This window comes from Ovis aries, chromosome 24 (genome assembly GCF_016772045.2).
Source record: "Ovis aries strain OAR_USU_Benz2616 breed Rambouillet chromosome 24, ARS-UI_Ramb_v3.0, whole genome shotgun sequence".
Lineage (NCBI taxonomy): Eukaryota > Metazoa > Chordata > Mammalia > Artiodactyla > Bovidae > Ovis > Ovis aries.
In genome coordinates this window covers 19073003-19093839 of record NC_056077.1, presented here as the reverse complement: position 1 = coordinate 19093839, position 20837 = coordinate 19073003, and the positions used below count along the sequence as shown (strand labels likewise).

Here is a 20837-nt window from a genome sequence, read left to right as displayed (position 1 = left end):
AAAGTGGATCAGTTACACATATCAACTTTTTTATAGATTCTTTTCCAGTGTGTTATTAACTAAAGCCTATGCTTAATTCAGATTTCCTTAGATTTTACTCAAGTATATGCAGTTCTTCCTAGAAATCAAGTGGCAACTGCTGTTGAAACAGTGCTACCTCAAGAGAGCAAAAATCTATGTATTTATAATTATCACAATTATTAACTTCAGTTACAGTGACTTAAAAGTAGCACGCAGAATCTTTAGTTCCCTCAGTTTGGTTCAGTCGCTCAGTCGTGTCCAACTCTTTGCAACCCCATGAATCACAGCACGCCATGCCTCCCTGTCCATCACCAACTCCCGGAGTTCACTCAGACTCACATCCATCGAGTCAGTGACGCCATCCAGCCATCTCATCCTCTGTCGTCCCCTTCTCCTCCTGCCCCCAATCCCTCCCAGCATCAGAGTCTTTTCCAATGAGTTAACTCTTCGCATGAGGTGGCCAAAGTACTGGACTTTCAGCTTTAGCATCATTCCTTCCAAAGAAATTCCAGGGCGGATCTCCTTCAGAATAGACTGGTTGGATCTCCTTGCAGTCCAAGGGACTCTCAAGAGTCTTCTCCAACACCACACTTCAAAAGCATCAATTCTTCGGTGCTCAGCCTTCTTCACAGTACAACTCTCACATCCATACATGACCACAGGAAAAACCAAAGCCTTGCCTTTGAAGATGCTATCTAGGTTGGTCATAACTTTACTTCCAAGGAGTAAGCATCTTTTAATTTCATGGCTGCAATCACCATCTGCAGTGATTTTGGAGCCCCCCAAAATAAAGTCTGACACTGTTTCCACTGTTTCCCCATCTATTTCCCATGAAGTGATGGGACCGGATGCCATGATCTTCATTTTCTGAATGTTGAGCTTTAAGCCAACTTTTTCACTCTCCTCTTTCACTTTCATCAAGAGGCTCTTTAGCTCCTCTTCACTTTCTGCCATAAGAGTGGTGTCATCTGCATATCTGAGGTTATTGATATTTCTCCCGGCAATCTTGATTCCAGCTTATGTTTCTTCCAGTCCAGCGTTTCTCATGATGTACTCTGCATAGAAGTTAAATAAGCAGGGTGACAATATACAGCCTTGACGTACTCCTTTTCCTATTTGGAACCAGTCTGTTGTCCCATGTCCAGTTCTAAGTGTTGCTTCCTGACCTGCATACAGATTTCTCAAGAGGCAGGTCAGGTAGTCTGGTATTCCCATCTCTCTCAGAATTTTCCACAGTTGATTGTGATCCACACAGTCAAAGGTTTTGGCATAGTCAATAAAGCAGAAATAGATGTTTTTCGGGAACTCTCTTGCTTTTTCCATGATCCCGCAGATGCTGGCAATTTGATCTCTGGTTCCTCTGACTTTTCTAAAACCAGCTTGAACATCAGGAAGTTCACGGTTCATGTATTGCTGTAGCCTGGCTTGGAGAATTTTGAGCATTACTTTACAAGCGTGTGAGATGAGTGCAACTGTGCGGTGGTTTGAGCATTCTTTGGTATTGCCTTTCTTTGGGATTGGAATGAAAATTGACCTTTTCCAGTCCTTTGGCCACTGCTGAGTTTTCCAAATATGCTGGCATACTGAGTGCAGCACTTTCACAGCATCATCTTTCAGGATTTGAAATAGCTCAACTGGAATTCCATCACCTCCACTAGCTTTGTTCCCTAACCAGGGATAAAACCCATGCCCCCTGCAATGGAAGCACTGAGTCTTAACCATTGGAATTCTATCAGCTATATTGATTAATACCACTTTATGGTGCTTAATATATTCATGGCACTGTGCTAAGAGCATGATACTATATAATATCTCATTTACCCTCACCAATATCCCAGAGAAGGGTGTTCCCATTTTACAGATCTAGAAACTAAAAACTATAAACTAAAGTTCTTCAGAGAAATTGCCTTAGATATCACATATCATTTCACCTATAATATATATCATTTCACCTATAACACATCATTTCACCTACTTAAAAACAGGTTAAGTCTAACTTCATAGAGATTTAACCACTATATTATGCTAGTGATACACATCTTAATTTCAAATATATGTTCACTTTGAATTACACTCCCATTTTTGTAAAGAAATATGATATGGTGGTTTGTGACACTGTTCTAGTCTCATAATTTTAAGCAAAGCAAAGATACTAACCTTCTTTGGGCCATACTTGAGGAAATACCGAGCCAATTCAAGGGTTGTTCTAGCATCTTCTGTAGCATCATGACCAAGCCTATCTGGACACTGTATATCCTTCCTGGAAAGTCAAGGTAAAATTGAGATAACTGGGAGCATTCTTTTTTTTTTTTTTTTAATTTTGTGGCTGTGAGGTGCGGCATGTGGGATTCCTCGACCAGGGACTGAACCCACACCCCCTACGTTGGAAGCATGGAGTTTTAACCACTGGAAGGCCAGGAAAGTCCTGAGAGCATTTTTCATGACAGATTCTTTCAACCCCAAAGTTCTAGCTACATGTAAAATTTTAGCATCCCAGTAATTAGATTTGAATGACAACAATCAAGATTCGTTTATTCCTTAGTGCCAAGATCTGAGAGGTTCTGAGAATACAGAATGATCAGGAATGGCTTTGTCTACAGTAAGCATATCATCAATGGCTATTTAATAAAAAGTCTCTGGTTCACTCCCTAGTCAATCCCTTGTCTCATTTCTTAGATATAGCTGTGGTTTTAAAGTTATCTTCCAGAAATTTTCTATTTGTATACAAGTGTCTAATATACGGGCTTCCCAGGTGGCATTAGTGGTAAAGAACACTCCTAACAATGCAGGTAGAGTTAAGAGACATAGGTTCAAACCCTGGGTTGGAAAGATCCCCTGGAAAAGGGCATGGCAACCGACTCCAGTATTCTTGCCAGGAGAATGCCATGGATAGAAGCCCCAGGTGGGCTATGGTCCACAGGGTCGCAAAGAGTTGGACATAACTGAAGCAACTTGGTATGCATGCATGCATGTCTATTATATACTTAAAAGTTCTTTTATTTTAATTTTTTGACTACACTGTGTGGCATATAGGTCTTAGTTCCCTGACCAAGGATGATGCCTGTGCCCCCTCCACTGGAAGCACTGAAATGCCAGAGAAGTCTCATTATTTAAAAAAATTTTTTAAATACATCTCTTCCCTGGTGGGGCTCAGATGGTAAAGCGTCTGCCTACAATGTGGGAGACATGGGTTCAATCCCTGGGTCGGGAAGATCTCCTGGAGAAGGAAATGGCAACCCACTCCAGTATTCTTGCCTGGAAAATCCCATGGATGGAGGAACCTAGTTAGGCTACAGTCCATGGGGTCGCAAAGAGTCAGACACGACTGAGCAACTTCACTCACTCACTCACTCACTCATACTTCTGTCTATAGATGTATCTAAATCTAAGCTACATCATATCAATATCTCAAAATATTTGACTCTTTTTCTGAATCTCCATTTTAGTGAGATTAATCTATAAATTGGAGAATAATCCCCAGATTTTTTATCAGTAACATCTTAGACATCCCTTTATTATACATTTCATGGCTGGAGCCACCATCTGCAGTGATTTTAGAGTGCAAAAAAAAAAAAAATCTGTCACTGTTTCCCCATCTATTTGCCATGAAGTGATGGGACCAGATACCAAGATCTTAGTTTTCTGAATGTTGAGCTTTAAGCCAACTTTTTCACTCTCCTCTTCCATCAAGATGCTCTCTAGTTCTTCTTCGTTTTCTCCTATAAGTGTGGTGTTATCTGCACGTCTGAGGTTATTGGTATTTCTCCTGGCAATCTTGATTCCAGCTTGTGCTTCATCCAGTCCCGCATTTCTCATGATCTACTCTGTATATAACTTAAATAAGCAGGGTGACAATATACAGCCTTGATGTACTCCTTTCCCGATTTGGAATCAGTCTGTTGTTCCATGTCCAGTTCTAACTGTTGCTTCTTGACCTGCCATACATATTTCTCAGGGGGCAGGTCAGGTGGTCTGGGATTCCCATCTCATGAAGAATTTTCCACAGTTTATTGTGATCCACACAGTCAAAGGCTTTGGCATACTCAATAAAGCAGAAAGGGATGTTTTTCTGGAACTCATTTGCTTTTTTAATGATCCAACGGATGTTGGCAATTTGATCTCTGGTTCCTCTGCTTTTTCTAAATCCAGCTTGAACATCAGGAAGTTCATGGTTCATGTACTGTTGAAGCCTGGCTTGGAGAATTTTGAGCAACACTTTGCTAGTGTGTGAGATGAGTACAATTGTGCAGTAGATTAAGCATTCTTTTGCATTGCCTTTCTTTGGGATTGGAATGAAAACTGATGTTTTCCAGCACCATGGCCACTGCTGAGTTTTCCAAATTTGTTGACATACTGACTGCAGCAGTTTCACAGCATCATCTTTTAGGATTTGAAATAGCTCAACTGGGATTCCATCACCTCCACTAGCTTTGTTTGTAGTGATGCTTCCTAAGGGCCACTTGACTCCGTATTTCAGGATGTCTGGCTCTAGGTGAGTGATCACATGATCGTGATTATCTGGGTTGTGAAGATCTTTATTGTATAGTTCTTCAGTGTATTCTTGCTACCTCTTCTTAATATCTTCTGCTTCTGAGCGATCCATACCATTTCTGTCCTTTATTGAGTCCATCTCTGCATGAAATATTCCCTTGGTATCTCTAATTTTCTTGAAGAGATCTCTAGTCTTTCCCATTCTATTGTTTTCCTCTATTTCTTTGCATTAATCACTGAGGAAGTCTTTCTTATCTCTCCTTGCTATTCTTTGGAACTCTGCATTCAGATGGGTATATCTTTCCTTTTCTCCTTTGCCTTTTGCTTCTCTTCTTTTCATAGCTATTTATAAGGCCTCCTCAGACAACCTTTCTGCCTTTTTTCATTTCTTTTTCTTGGGGATGCTTTTGATCACTGCCTCCTCTACAATGTCATAAACCTCCATTCATAGTTCTACAGGCACTCTATCAGATCTAATCCCCTGAATCTATTTGTCACTTCCACTGTATAATCATAAGGGATTGGATTTAGGTCATACCTGAATGGTCTAGTGGTTTTCCCTACTTCATTAAATTTAAGTCTGAATTTTGCAATAAGGAGTTCATGATCGGAGCCACAGTCAGCTTCCAGTCTTGTTTTTGCTGACTGTATAGAGCTTCTCCATCTTTGGCTGCTAAGAATATAATCAATCTGATTTCGGTATTGACCATTTGGTGATGTCCACGTGTAGAGTCTTCTCTTGAGTTGTTGGAAGAGGGTGTTGCTATGACCAGTACATTCTCTTGGCAAAACTCTATCAGCCTTTGCCCTGCTTCATTCTGTATTCCAAGGCCAAATTTGCCTTTACTCCAGGTATTTCTTGACTTCCTACCTTTGCATTCCAATCTCCTCTAATAAAAAGGACATCTTTTTTGGGTGTTAGTTCTAGAAGGTCTTATAGGTCTTCATAGAACCCTTCAACTTCAGCTTCTTCAGCATCACTGGTCAGGGCTAGACTTGGGATTACTGTGATATTAAACGGTTTGCCTTGGAAATGAACTGAGATCATTCTGTCATTTTTGAAATTGCATCCAAGTACTGCATTTCAGACTCTTTTGTTGACTATGATGGCTACTCCATTTTTTTCTCACGGATTCTTGCCCACAGTAGTAGATATAATGGTCATCTGAGTTAAATTTACCCATTCCAGTCCATTTTAGTTCACTGATTTCTAAAATGTCAATGTTCATTCACTCTTGCCATCTCCTGTTTGACCACTTCCAATTTGCCTTGATTCATGGACCTAACATTCCAGGTTTCAATGTGATACTGCTCTTGATAGCATCAGACTTTACTTCCATCACCAGTCACAGTCAAAATTACTGCAGATGGTGACTGCAGCCATGAAATTAAAAGATACTTGTTCCTTGGAAAAGTTATGACCAACCTAGACAGTGTATTAACAAGCAGAGACATTACTTTGCCAACAAAGGTCCATCTAGTCAAAGCTATGGTTTTTCCAGTAGTCATGTATGGATGTGAGAGTTGGACTATAAAGAAAGCTGAGCACTGAAGAAATGATGATTTTGAACTGTGGTGTTGAAGAAGACTCTTGAGAGTCCCTTGGACTGCAAGGATTCCAACCAATCCATTCTAAAGGAAATCAGTCCTGTATATGCATTGGGAGGAGTAATGCTGAAGCTGCAACTGCAGTACTTTGGCCACATGCTGCAAAAAACTGACTCATTTGAAAAGACCCTGATGCTGGGAAAGATTGAAGGCAGGAGGAGAAGGGGACGACAGAGGATGAGATGGTTGGGTGCCATCACCAACTCAATGGACATGAGTTTGAGTAAACTCCAGGAACTCGTGATGGATAGGGAGGCCTGGTGTGGGGCAGTCCATGGGGTCACAAAGAGTCGGACACACTGAGCAACTGAACTGAACTATTAGCACATATCATCACATTCAATAACAAAGCATCATTTATATAGATAACCATAATTTATTTAACTAGTCTTGTAGAATATCTGAAGATTTGGGGGCTATTTTAAACCACACTATAATGAACATCATTATACATGTGTTTATACGTAGTAGGATACTATCAATATAGGAATGTTATGTTTCAAAGTTTTGGGTAACTTTTCTGCCTCTTCTGTCCAGTTCTATCCATCAACCTTCAGCTACGAATGTAACTCCTTTTTGTATTCCCAAAGTTTTTCCATTTATGAGTCATACTTCTCTCTGAAGTTAGGACCTCAGAATTCCTAATAATGTTTACAAACTAAGAGAGAGGAAGAGCAGAGAGGCCAAACTTTTGCAATATGCTTTAAATAAGATACAATCTGCTAACTTATATGCAGTCTATCAGGATAATAATATAATATTCAAACAAACTTACCCCAAAATAGCTTTGGCTAAGAACCTGAGCTTAAATCTTCTGCCCTGCTCTCTGACATAAAGCAATGACGTATCAATAACATATGGATGTATCATCTGAGGAGGAAAGAGAATAGAATGAGTAGCATCCTATGCTAAAGGAAAAAATAAGTGGACTGGGAAACAGAAGGCTTTAGATCTAAGATAGATAAAACAGGCTCATATGCTAGAAAAACTAAGTCCTAAATCAGATACTCACTTTCAGTGCTCTGAGATCTAAATCTAAGGAGTGGCCCACTAACACAGCATCAGGAGGAAGAAGGATCTTCAACTGTCTCTGTACATCTTTGAGTTTGGTTGTCACTGGTTTAAGAATCTTCTTTGTGATTCCTGAGAAACTTTCACAACAACAACAAAAAAAACAACAGAGAAATGGAAAAACCAGGATATTACTAAGTTTTCCTCCCTGGAAAGCCACTCGAAAAGAATATTTTAAAAAATTCATAAAACATTAATAAATGCTTAGTGTAATAAGGTTGAAAATAAACAAAGAAGAAATTAAAAACTGCCTATAATCCCACTACCCAGAGATCACTTTTTACACTTTAATAAATACCCTTTCATATTTTTTGATACATATATATTCATGTATATTTCATTTTTATAAAAATGCAATGGCTAATGAGCACATGAAAAAGTGCTCAACATGGTTCATTATTTCAGAAATGCACCTGTCAGAATGGCCATCATCCAAAAATCTACAAACAATAAATCCTGGAGAGAGTATGGAGAAAAGGAACACTTTTGTACTGTTGGTAGGAATATAAATTGATACAGCCACTATGGAAGACAGTATGGAGATTCCTTAAAAAACGGGATAAAACTACCATAGGACTCAACAATCCCATTACTAGGCATATAACCCTAAGAAAACCATAACTGAAAAAGACACATGTACCCCAAATGTTCATTGCAGCACTATTTATGATAGGACGTGGAAGCAACTTAGGATGTTCATGGACAAATGGATAAAGAAGGTGTGGTACATATATAGAATGGAATATTAGTCACCCATAAAAATGAATGCATTTGAGTCAGTTCTAATGAGGTGGATGAACACAGAGTCTATTATACAGAGTGAAGTAAAGTCAGAAAGAGATAAACAAATATCATATATTAATTCATATATATAGAATCTAGAAATATGGTACTGATGAACCTATTTGCAGGGCAGCAATGGAGACACAGACATAAAGAACAGACTTGTGGACATGGCGAAAAGGAGAGGGTGGGTTGAATAGAGAGTAGCATGGAAACATATATATTATCATATGTAAAATAAATAGCTGATGGGAATCTGCTGTATAATACAGGGAGTGCAAATCCAGTGCTCTGTGACTACCAAGTAGGATGGGATGGGGTAGAAGGTGGGAGAGAGATTCACAAGGAAGGGGACATATGTGTGCCTATGACTGACTCATGTTGATGTATGGCATAAACCAACACAATATTGTAAAGCAATTGTCCTCCAATTAAAAATAAATAAATTTAAATTTTAAAAATGAAAAAATAAATAAAATTTTAAAAATGTTATCATGGGACTACCCTGGTGGTTCAGAGGTTAAGATTCCCTGCTTTCATTGCGGTGGGCCAGATTTGATCCTTGATTGGGGAACTAAGATCCCACAAGCTACATGGCAATCATAATGCATATTTCTATATAATATAAACATAACATTTTCTATATGTCATGAACAAATTTTCATATCACTAAATCTATTCTAGCACATCCTTTTAAATGGTTAGAGTACTGCATTAAGTAGATATACCATTTTAACCAACACCCCATTTTCATTTTAACCAACCCCCTATATTCATATTCCCATATTTTTGCAATACTATGACAAACACACTTATACATACAGCTTTGTACATATGACTGTTCTCTAACAATATCGTGTAATTGTCTTGTCTACTAATAGGACAGTCTTCATCATTATCATGGCCTCTCTGTGCCTAAGTAAGCCTGAACTGATAGATGTAACTACAAAGGGCAACAACAGTAATATTTCCTGGCTTTTCTTTGCCTAATAACAGTACTGTGTACATTCTGAAATTGCATGCTAATCTTTGGAATGATAAAAAAATTTTTTTAATTTCTGCTGTGGAAAAACTTAGTTTCATTTTGGTTTCTGGGGCCAAGGGAGATTAAGGCCTAAGATCATTTGACAACCAAAAGATGATTTATAGATTTTTCAGATGGGGTCTTATCAGAGAGCAAAGATATTTGGCAGTTGCTACAACTTTCAGATTCTGACAAGGAAGATAATATTCTGGCAACTTAAAGTCATAGGGAAATTAGAGCGCAAGAAGGATAAGAGCATTATATACCAACATTGTACAATTTCAGTATTAAAATTTACAGTTGTGGTACCCCAGCCTTTTCTTTGATAGTAAGTAGACAATACTTAACTAAATAGAAGCTACAGGCTATTCCTGGTAAGTCTCATTCCACCCTAGTCTGACATCTATCGAGAGCTGGAAGCAGGGTTAAAAATACCTGGTGAGGTAGTCCACAATCTTGTTGTCAGGTTTAACAAGTTCATCCATAACACAGCCGCCTCCTTCAGCAACCAGTGAGATACGTGTTAGTTCTCTTCCCTTGGATGTAAGGCACTGAAAGATTAGGATGTAGTTAGGCTGCTAAACTGTGGAAGCTCTTGCTTTCTCTCATTATTTAAGACTATATCAGCTGTCATCTATTCTAATCTACTGGGGTCTCTGAGACAACAGTACAGCTGTTTGCTGACTAAAAGATCCAATATGAATGAAATTAAAGCTAGGCAGACTACTGAACATTATTATAGTTATAGGTAACCAACACAGTACAATTTCTCTGGGAAGGATGTGCTTAAGAGGGACAGAAACAATAACATCAATTACAATTGTACCACTTACTGTGTACTACAACCCAGTATCATGCTAAGTATCACTAGCATGCACTATTATCTAAACCAATACTAGGTGTTTCATATACCATCTCATAATAACCCCATGAAACAGCCTCTAACATTATCCTCACTTCCCAGAGGGAGAATTAGGAAATTAGTTTGTCCAAGGAGACAGGCAAGGCCAGGATACACACCCTGATATGACTCCAAATCCTTAGATCTTATCCACTGTTAAAAGAGTTGAGAAAATATTACTTGAGCACTAAGTGAGAGGGAATACACAGCATTTGAAAGGAGGTTTAGACAAAGTAAAACATAAAGGAAGCTTAAGCAGGGAAATCCTTCTTCTAATCTTAAATGTGTAAAACCAAGTCAAATCAATGGTAATTGCGGCAAGTCTTCAAGGCAACAATGAAAAAACCTGTGCAAAAGAAAGAAGCAGGCTTCAACTGGTAGTCCAGTGATTTAGAATTCACCTGCCAATGCAGGGGACATGGGTTTGGTCCCTGGTCTGGGAAGATTCCACATGCTGCTACAGAGTAACTAAGCCCAAGAACTCCAATTGCTGAAGCTCATGTGCCCTAAAGTCTATGTTCTGCAACAAGATAAGCCACCACAAGAAGCCCTTGAATTGCAACTACAGAGTAGTCCCTACTCACTGCAACTAGAGAAAGCCTGTACACAGCAACAGAGTCTCAGTGCAGCAAAAAAAAAAAAAAAAAAAACAGAAGCAATCAACTTTGAGTAATAATCAAAAATTAGATTGACTAGTTAGAAAACTTATGTGATATTTATTCCTCATCCTGAAGCAAAGATTCAATTTTCCTAAAATGTCATGAAATGGGTCCACTTTCAGTTATTTAAACTGAATGCTAGAACTGAACACAATCAAGACAACTAGACCCTAGTGTGCAACACTCCAGTTGAAAATCAAAAGTAGCACTTACCATTTCACAGTCAAGGCCAAAGAGAGGACTGTTGTCTGTTACAGAACCATTACATTTGGTAGGCACAAAGTTTTCACAGTCAGGAAAACCTAGGAGGAAAAGGAATAAAACATTTACCTTTAGAACTAGAAATGGTAAATATCACTCCTATATTTATTCAGGGAAAACTGAGATTCCACATTTGTGGGGCATTTCTCTATATTAGACACCTGAAATATGAAGATTAAATGAGATAATTTCTGTCCTTAATTTTTTATCCATCTACTCATTTTTATATTTGGGGAGAATAATGTAGGCTGCTGTTATTGGGGATGCTAGGGCCTAGGTTTCCTTGCAGTTACCAAGTAACAATTTTTTCCCCCTTATTAGCAATAACAAATTGTACCTAAATCCAAAGTCACGGGACCTTTTCCATGTATGCACTAACAGAGGATGAATAAAGTATGCAAATGACTGTATGTGGTATTGCTGAAGCTGAAACTCCAGTACTTTGGCCACCTCATGCGAAGAGTTGACTCACTGGAAAAGACTCTGATGCTGGGAGGGATTGGGGGCAGTAGGAGAAGGGGACGACCGAGGAAGGGATGGCTGGATGGCATCACGGACTTGATGGACATGAGTCTGAGTGAACTCCAGGAGATGGTGATGGACAGGGAGGCCTGGTGTGATGCGATTCATGGGGTCACAAAGAGTCGGACATGACTGAGTGACTGAACTGAACTGAAACAAAACAAGAAAAAGTAGGAATGAAATTCCATCATAGCAGAGATCTGAAAGGATTTCACTGAAGGTCGAAAGTTTAACTAACATTCACCATATACACTCTAGTACCCTTAAAATTTCTCTGAGATCTCTTTTTAGAAATGTGCTGCATTTTCTAGACTCCCAGCCTGAAAATTCCCTACAGAGGCTCAGATATAGGCTTAGGATACCCCTTCCTAAGTCAATAAATCAGGCACATTCATCTCAGAAGCCCAAAAGTGTCTGAATCACTGAAGATTCCTACCTTCAGAGAGAAGCTGAAACAGTTAAAGGTAACATTTAGATTTTATCTGACAAGAAACTAAGGGGAGTATGAAAAGCTTTGACCAGTTTCTATGTCACAGTACCTTGAAATTTCCAACTGATTACAATTAAAAGAATCAAAACAGTCTAACCCAAAAGGAATATTCTCAAATCTTGGAGACATGGTACTTGCTGACCTCCGTATCTGTAGTATTAGTATCAATAATACCACAAAATAACTTTTTTAAAGCACTATGTGCCCCATGCTAAGCTTTTTCTGTACATTAACTCAATCTTCACGGCAATCCTATGATATATGAACTGTTAACTCCATCTTACAAATAGCTTTTTTACTTTAAGTAAATCTATTTTAAGAGGAAATTTATGTATCCAGAATACAAAAAGATCTCCAGTAATAAAAAAAAGACAGCCCAATTAAAAAATGGACAAAGGATCTGAAAAGATATACAAATGGCCAATAAGCATATAATGAGATGCTGAATATCATCAGCCATCAGAGAAATACAAACCAAAATCACAATGAGATACTAATTCACATTAGGATGGGTATAATCAAAAAGAGTATAACAAGTGTTGGTAAGGATGTGCAAAAATTGGAAACCTTATACATTGCTGGAGGGAATGTAAAATGGTGCAGCTGCCTTGTAAAACAGTTTGGGGGGAAGCGGTCCAAAGATAGAGGAGAAATAGGATGGGGAGACCACTTTCTCCCCAACTAATTCATCAAAAGATCATTTGAATGTTGAGCAACTTCTACAAAACAACTTCTGAACACTGGTGAGGACACCAGGCACCCACAAAGGCAGTCCAATCTCTTTGAAAGGAGGTAGGACAAAATCTAAGACAGAAGATTTAGGGATGGAGACCCATCCTGGGGAGGGAGTCATGAAGGAGGAGAAGTTTCCAAACAGTAGGAAGCCCTCTCACAGGCATGTCTGTGGGGAGTTTTGGAATCTTAAAGGGCAACACAACCAGGAGAAAAAAAAAAAACCCACAGAATATGTGCAACTACAAGTGGAGATGGAGAAGTGGCATAGAGGCTCATGACAAGGATCGGGCCTGAATGCCCTGAGGACAATCTGAGGGAGCTAATGTGAGACAGCAATCCAAACCATGGGCTCCACAGAGACAAGAAAAAAAGACCTTTCCCTCAAAAGGCTCTAACAACACATGGTGACCCCTGGTGTACTCACATAACAGAGGATTGAGCAAATACCAAAGGACAGCAAGCTGGCTGCTGTATAGGGCTCTCCCTCCCTAAAGGCAGAAAGATAGGCATGTGACTGCCAGAGCTGGGAGGCAAAAGGCTGCTGCAATCTTGGCCCCAGAGACAACATCTTCCAACAAACTGAGCAGGCTCCCAGTTGCTAACCATGTCTTCCTGGGATCCTGGACAGTTGACATCTGCCAGGAGTATCGCAGCCTGAGATCAGCTCCCCAGAGGGGACACATGGCATATCTGGGACTGTGCTCTCACTGCACACCTGGGAAACCAAGCAGCCAGGACCTGGGAGGTGAATAAGACACACAGCCCACCTGGAACAGTGTAGTCGCCAAACACCAGGTCTCACATAAGCTGCTTGGACCTTGGAAGGGCACAAAACGCACAGCCCATCTGGGTCTGTCCCTCCGTGGAGAATCCAAGAACCTGAGCAGCTTAGACCTGGGAAGTGCACAGAATGCAGGGCGTACTTGGGACAGCGCCCTTGCAGAGCACCCTGGAGCCTGAGAAGTGTGGACCCAGGAAGTACATGCCGCCTTGGGCTGTGGCACACCCAGTGTGGTCTATCTACCATGAGCACTCCCCACATGCCAGCAGTATTTGTTTGCAGTGTCCCTCCCTCCCCACAACACAACTGAACAAGTGAGCCTAAATAAGTGGCCACCTTTGACCCCCGTGTCAGGGCGGAAATTATACACTGAAGAGATTTGCAAACAGAGGAAGCCAAAATAAAGAAGGAGGAACCACTCTGGAAGTGACAGGTGCCTCAGACTAAAACTCGGCAGTTAATACTGAGACTGTGCACATTTGAGGGGCACCTATAGAACTTGAGAACAACTACAAGCTGGAACAAGGGACTATCTGACACTGAACTGACCCCACACTGTTCATAACAGCTCCATAGAAATTCCTAGATTTATTTTTACTGTTATCGCTTCTTAATTTTTTAAAAAAATTTTAGTTCTTTATTACTCCTTTACCTTTCATTTTTATAGCCTACTATTACCTTTCAAAAAAAACTTAGTTTTTTAAAACAAATTCTATATATATAATTTTTTTTAATTTTTGTGATTTTGTTTTATATTTTTTATATTGTACTTATAAGAGTCTAACCTCTATTCTAGGTTTTTAATCTTTGCTTCTTGATATTTGTTAGCAATTTTGTACCTTTAAGAATCTAGTGTTCAGTATCCATTTTCATTTAGGGATTTGATTACTGGCTTGACTGCTCTCTCCCCTTTTGACTCTCCCTTTTTCACTTGAGGTCAACTCTATCTCCTTCCTCCATCTTCTCTTCTCTACATAACTCTGTGAATCTCCCTGGTGTCCCTGGCTATGGAGAATTGTTTCGCCATTAACCTAAGGGTTTTATCTTCTGTGCTGTATGGAAGGAGAAGTCTTAAGGCTACAGTAAGAGAAGGACTGAAAGCCAGAGGCAGGATGCTTAACTCCAAAACTTTAGAACATCAGAGAACTCTTGACTCCAGGGAACATTAATAGACAAGAGCTCACCCAAAAGTCTCCACAACTACACTGAAACCAAGCTCCAACCAAGAGCCAGTAAGTTCCAGTCCAAGACAAGCCACACTAATTCTCCAGCAAAACAGGAACACAACCCTGAACATTAAAAGACGAGCTGCCCAAAGCCATGCCAAACCCATTCAGTACAGTTCAGTTCAGTCGCTCAGTCGTGTCCGACTCTTTAACTACTGGACACTTCATTGCACTCCAGAGAGAAGAGATCCAACTCCACCCACCAGAACCCAGACGCAAGTTCGCCAAACCAAAAAAAAAACTTGACAAGCCACTATTCCAACCCCATCCACAGGGAGCAGACTTCACAATTAAGAGGAACCACAAACTTCCAGCCTGCAGAAAGGGCACCCCAAACACAGTAATCTAAACAGAAGAAAAACGCAGAGAAATATTCAGCAGGTGAAGGAACATGACAAACCAAAGAGGAGGAGATGGGGAGTCTACCTGAAAAAGAATTCAAAATAATAGTAAAGATGATCCAAAATCTTAAAAACAAAATGGAGTTACAGATAAGTAGACTAGAAACAAGGATTGAGAAGATACAAGAAATATTTAACAAAGACCTAGAAGAAATAAGGAAGAGTCAATTAATAATGAACGATGCAATAACTGAGATTAAAAGCACTCTGGAGGGAACAAACAGTAGAATAACTGAGGCAGAAGAGAGGATAAGTGAGGTGGAAAATAGAATGGTGGAAATAAATGAAGCAGAGAGGAAAAAAGAAAAGAATTAAATGACAACAACCTCAGAGAACTCTGGGACAATATTAAACACCCCAACACTGGAATCATAGGTGTCCCAGAAGAAGAAAACAAAAGGAAAGGGCATAAGAAAACACTTGAGGCGATAACAGTAAAAAACTTCCCAAAATGGGGAAGGAAATAGCCACCCAAGTCCAAAAAACCCAGAGAGTCCCAAACAGGATAAATCCAAGGTGAAACACCCCAAGACACATATTAATCAAACTAACAAAGATAAAACACAAACAGCAAATATTAAAAGCAGCAAGGGAAAAAGCAACAAATAACACACAAGAGGAATCCCGTAAGGATAACAGGTGATCTTTCAATAGTAACTCTTCAGGCCAGAAGTGAATAGCAGGACATAGTTATGAAAGAGAATAACCTACAACCAAGATTACTCTACCCAGCAAGGATCTCATTCAGATATAAAGGAGGAAACAAAAGTTTTACAGACAAGCAAAAGCTGAGAGAATTCAGCACCACCAAACCAGCTCTTCAACAAATGTTAAAATATCTTCTCTAGACAGGAAACACAGAAAAGGTTTATAAAAAAGAACCCAAAACAACAAAGCAAATGGTAATGGGATCATACTTATCAATAATTATGGTAAATGTAAATGGGTTAAATATTCCAACCAAAAGAAAAAGACTGGCCAAATGGATACAAAAATAAGACCCCTTATATATGCTGTCTACAAGAAACCCACCTCAAACCAAGGGACACATACAGACTGAAAGTGAAGGGCTGGAAAAAGTTATTTCATACAAATGGAGACCAAAAGAAAGCAGGAGTAGCAATACTCATATCAGATAAAATAGACCTTGAAATAAAGACCATGATAAGAGATAAAGAATGACACTACATAATGATCAAAGGATCAATCCAAGAAGAAGATATAACAATCATAAATATATATGCAACCAACATAGGGGCACATCAATACATAAGGCAAATGGTAATGAGTATGAAATAGGAAATTAACAGTGACACAATAATAGTGGGGGACTTTACTACCCCACTCACACCTATGGATAGATCAACCAAACAAAATTAGCAAGGAAACATGAGCTTTAAATGATACAATAGACCAGTTAGACCTAATTGATATCTATAAGGCATTTCACCCAAAAATAATGAATTTGCCCTTTTTCTCAAGTGCAAACAGAACATTCTCCAGGATAGATCACATCCTGGGCCATAAATCTAGCCTTGGTAAATTTTAAAAAATTGAAATCATTTCAAGCATCTTTTCTGATCACAATGCAGTAGGATTAGATGTCAACTACAAGAAAAAACTATTTAAAAATATAAACATATGAAGGCTAAACAACACACTTTTGCATACCAACAGATCATGGAAAAAATAAAAAAGGAAATCAAAATATGCATAGAAACAAATGAAAATGAAAACACAACAACCCCAAACCTATGGGATTCAGTAAAAGCAGTGCTAAGAGGAAGGTTCACAGCAATACAAGCCTACCTCAAAAAAGAAGAAAAACATCAAATAAACAACCTAACTTTACACCTAAAGCAACTAGAAAAAGAAGAAAAGAAGAACCCCAAAGTTGGTAGAAGGAAAGAAATCATAATAATCAGAGCAGAAATAAATGAAAAAGAAACAAAGGAGACTATAGCAAAGATCAACAAAACTAAAAGATTCTTTGAGAAGGTAAATAGACAAACTTAGCCAGACTCATCAAGAAAAAAAGAAGAATCAAACCAATAAAATTAGAAATGAAAACGAAGAATCACAACAGACAACACAGAAATACAAAAGATCATAAGAGAGTACCATGAGCAATTATATGCCAATAAAATGGACAACTTGGAAGCGATGGACAAATTCTTAGAAAAGTATAACCTTCCAAAACTGAACCAGGAAGGAAGAGAAATCTTAACAGACCCATCATCACAAGCATGGTATCAAAACTGTAATAAAAAATCTTCCAACAAACAAAAGCCCAGGACCAGATGGCTTCACAGGTGAATTCCACCAAAAAATTACAGAAGTGCTAAAACCTATCCTACTCAAACTCTTCCAGACAATTGCAGAGCAAGGTAAATTCCCAAACTCATTCTATGAGGCCACCATCACCCTAATACCAAAAACAGACAAAGATGCCACAGAAAAAGAAATCTACAGCCCAATACCACTGATGAACATAGATGCAAAAATCCTCAACAAAATTCTAGCAAACAGAATCCAACAACATACTAACAAGATCACGCATCATGACCAAGTGGACTTTATCCCAGAGATGCAAGGATTCTTCAATATTTGCAAATCAATCAATGTGATATACCATATTAACAAAATGAAAGATAAAAACTATATGATTATCTCAATAGATGTAGAGAAAGCCATTGGCAAAATTCAACACCCATTTATGATAAAAATTCTCCAGAAAGCAGGCATAGAAGGAACATACCTCAACATAATAAAAGCCATATATGACAAACCCATAGTAAACGTTATCCTTAATGGCAAAAAATTAAAAGCATTTCCTCTAAAATCAGGAGCAAGACAAGTCTTGTTCACCACTTTCACCACTACTATCTAACATAGTTTCGGAAGCCCTAGCCACAGCAATCAGAGAAGAAAAAGAAATAAAAGGAATCCAGAATGGAAAAGAAGTAAAACTCACCTTTTGCAGATGACATAATCCTGGACATAGAAAACCCTGAAGACACCACCAGAAAATTACTAGAGCTAATCAATGATATAGTAAAGTTGAAGGATATAACATTAACACAGAGAAATCTCTTGCATTCCTATACACTAACAATGAAGAAACAAAAAGAGAAATTAAGGAAATAATCCCATTCACCACTGCAATGAAAAGAATAAAATACTTAGGAATACATTTACCTAAAGAAACAAAAGACCTATATACAAAAAACTATAAAACAATGATGAAAGAAATCAAAGATGACACAAATAGATGGAGAAATACCATGTTTGTGGACTGAAGAATCAATATAGTAAAAATGAGTTTACTACCCGAATTAATCTATAGATTAAATTCAATCCCTATAAAGCTACCAACAGTATTTTTCACAGAACCAAAACAAATAATCTCACAATTTGTATGTAAACACAAAAAAACCTCAAATAGCCAAAGCAACCTTGAGAAAGAAGAATGGAACGGGAGCAATCAACCTGCCTGACTTCAGACTATACTACAAAGCTACAGTCATCAAGACAGTATGGCACTGGCACAAAGACACACACCTATGGACACCTTATCTTTGACAAAGGAGGCAAAATATACAATGGAGAAAACACAATCTCTTTAACAAGTGGTGCTGGGAAAACTGGTCAACTACACGTAAATGAATGAAACTAGAACACTTTCTAACACCATACACAAAAATAAATTCAAAATCGATTAAAGATCTTCATGTAAGACCAGAAACTATAAAGCTCTTGGAGGAAAACATAGGCAGAACACTCTGACATAAATTACAGCAAGATTCTCTATGACCCACCTCCCAGAGTAACGGAAATAAAAACAAAAAACAACAAATGGGACATAATTAAACTTAAATGCTTTTGCACAATGAAGGAAACTATAGGCAAGGTGAAAAGGCAGCCGTCAGAATGGGAGAAAATAACAGCAAATAAAACAACTGACAAAGAATTAATCTTTAAAATATATAAGCAGTTCATGCAGCTCAATACCAGAAAAACAAAAGACCCAATCAAAAAGTGGGCCAAAGAACTAAACAGACATTTCTCCAAAGAAGACATACAGATGGCTAACAAAAATGAAAATATGAATGAGTGTTTTAACATCACTCGTTACTAGAGAAATGCAAATCAAAACCACAATGAGGTACCATCTTATGTGGGTCAGAATGGCTGCCATCAAAAACTCTACAAACAATAAATGCTGGAGAGGGTGTGGAGAAAAGGGAACCTTTTTACACTGTTGGTGGGAATACAAACTAGTACAGCCACTATGGAGAACAGTGTGGAGATTCCTTTAAAAAACTGGAAACAGAACTGCCATATGACCCAACAATTCCACTGCTGGGCATACACACCGAAGAAACCAGAATTGAAAGAAACACATGTACCCCAATGTTCACTGCAGCACTGTTTACAATAGCTAGGACATGGAAGCAACCTAGATGTCCATCGGCAGAGAATGGATAAAGAAGCTGTGGTACATATACACAATGGAATATTACTCAGCTATTAAAAAAAGAATGCATTTGAGTCAGTTCTAATGAGGTGGGTGAAATTAGAGCCTATTATATGGAGTGAAGTGAAACAGAAACACCAATACGGTATACTAACACTGTATATATGTAATTTATATGGAATATATATGGGATTTATAAAGACAGTAATGACGACCCTATCTGTAAGACAGCAAAAGAGACACAGATGTAAAGAACAGAGATTTGGACTATGTGGGAGAAGGCGAGGGTGGGATAATTTGAGAGAATAACATTGAAACATGTATATTACCATATGTAAAACAGATGACCTGTACAAGTTTGACACATGAAGCATGGCACTCGAAGCTGGGTCAACCCAGAGTGATGGGGTAGGGAGGGATGTGTGAGGGGTGGGTTCAGGATGGGAGGACACATATTCACCCATGGCTGATTCATGTTGATGTTTGGCAAAAACCACCACAATATTGTAAAGTAATTAGCCTCCAATTAAAATAAATAAATGAGTAAATTATTTTAAATTTTTAAAAAAGGAAAAAAAAAGACAGTCTGGTAGTTCCTTAAAAGGATAAACAGAGTTACCATAGGATTTGGTAGGTATATACCCTTTGCTACATACTTATGAAAAATGAAAACATATACCCATGCAAAAAACTTTCATCTGGATGTAGCATTATTCACAACAGCCCCAAAGAATAAACAACTCAAATGTCATCAACTGATGACTGGATAAATAAACTGTATAAACATACATGGAATATCATTAGAATGAAAATAAATGACATAATAATACATGCTACAACATGGATAAACCATGAAAATTTTATGCTAAGCTAAAAAAAACAGTTACAAAAGACCACATATTGTGTGATTCCATTTATATTTCATAATAGGTAAAACTATTAACAGAGAGTAACTAGTAGTTGCCTTGGGCTAAAGGGCATTGCAGGAAATGATAGTACAAGGTTTCTTTTGGGGTGAGGAAAGTGTTCTAAACTGATTGCGGCAATAGTTGACGAAATCTGCAAACATACTAAAAACTATTGAAATTGTATACTTTAAATGGGTGAACTGTATGATAGGTTACTTATATCTCAATAGGGCTTTTTTTTTTTAAAGAAATTATAACATTACTGCTGTGATTAAGAGGTAATAAATAAAAGAATTTTTATTAAAGTCTTACTACATAACTGACCAAGGCTCTGAGCCTAGACCTATTTATTAAAGAAAATGGAGGTGGGGGTGGGTGGGAGGAAGATTAGAAGTACTAGAGAAGTGTTAAAATGTTAAAGACATACTGACTTCAATACACTAAAAAGGAATGAAAGAAAAATAAAAAAGGAATATTT

General features: G+C 38.3%; 1 protein-coding gene across 2 annotated transcripts in view; it reads right to left on the bottom strand.

The window, feature by feature from the left end:
• The window catches only part of REXO5 (RNA exonuclease 5), a 60302-nt gene that overhangs the window by 24837 nt on the left and 14628 nt on the right, over window positions 1-20837 (bottom strand). For both annotated transcript variants that reach the window (XM_004020820.6, XM_012104209.4), the window contains exons 6-10: window positions 10772-10860; window positions 9434-9549; window positions 7133-7271; window positions 6896-6990; window positions 2179-2281 (exon numbers count right to left, since the gene is read on the bottom strand). In XM_004020820.6, coding sequence (XP_004020869.3) covers window positions 2179-2281; window positions 6896-6990; window positions 7133-7271; window positions 9434-9549; window positions 10772-10860 — 542 coding nt within the window. The remainder of the gene's footprint in view (window positions 1-2178; window positions 2282-6895; window positions 6991-7132; window positions 7272-9433; window positions 9550-10771; window positions 10861-20837) is intronic.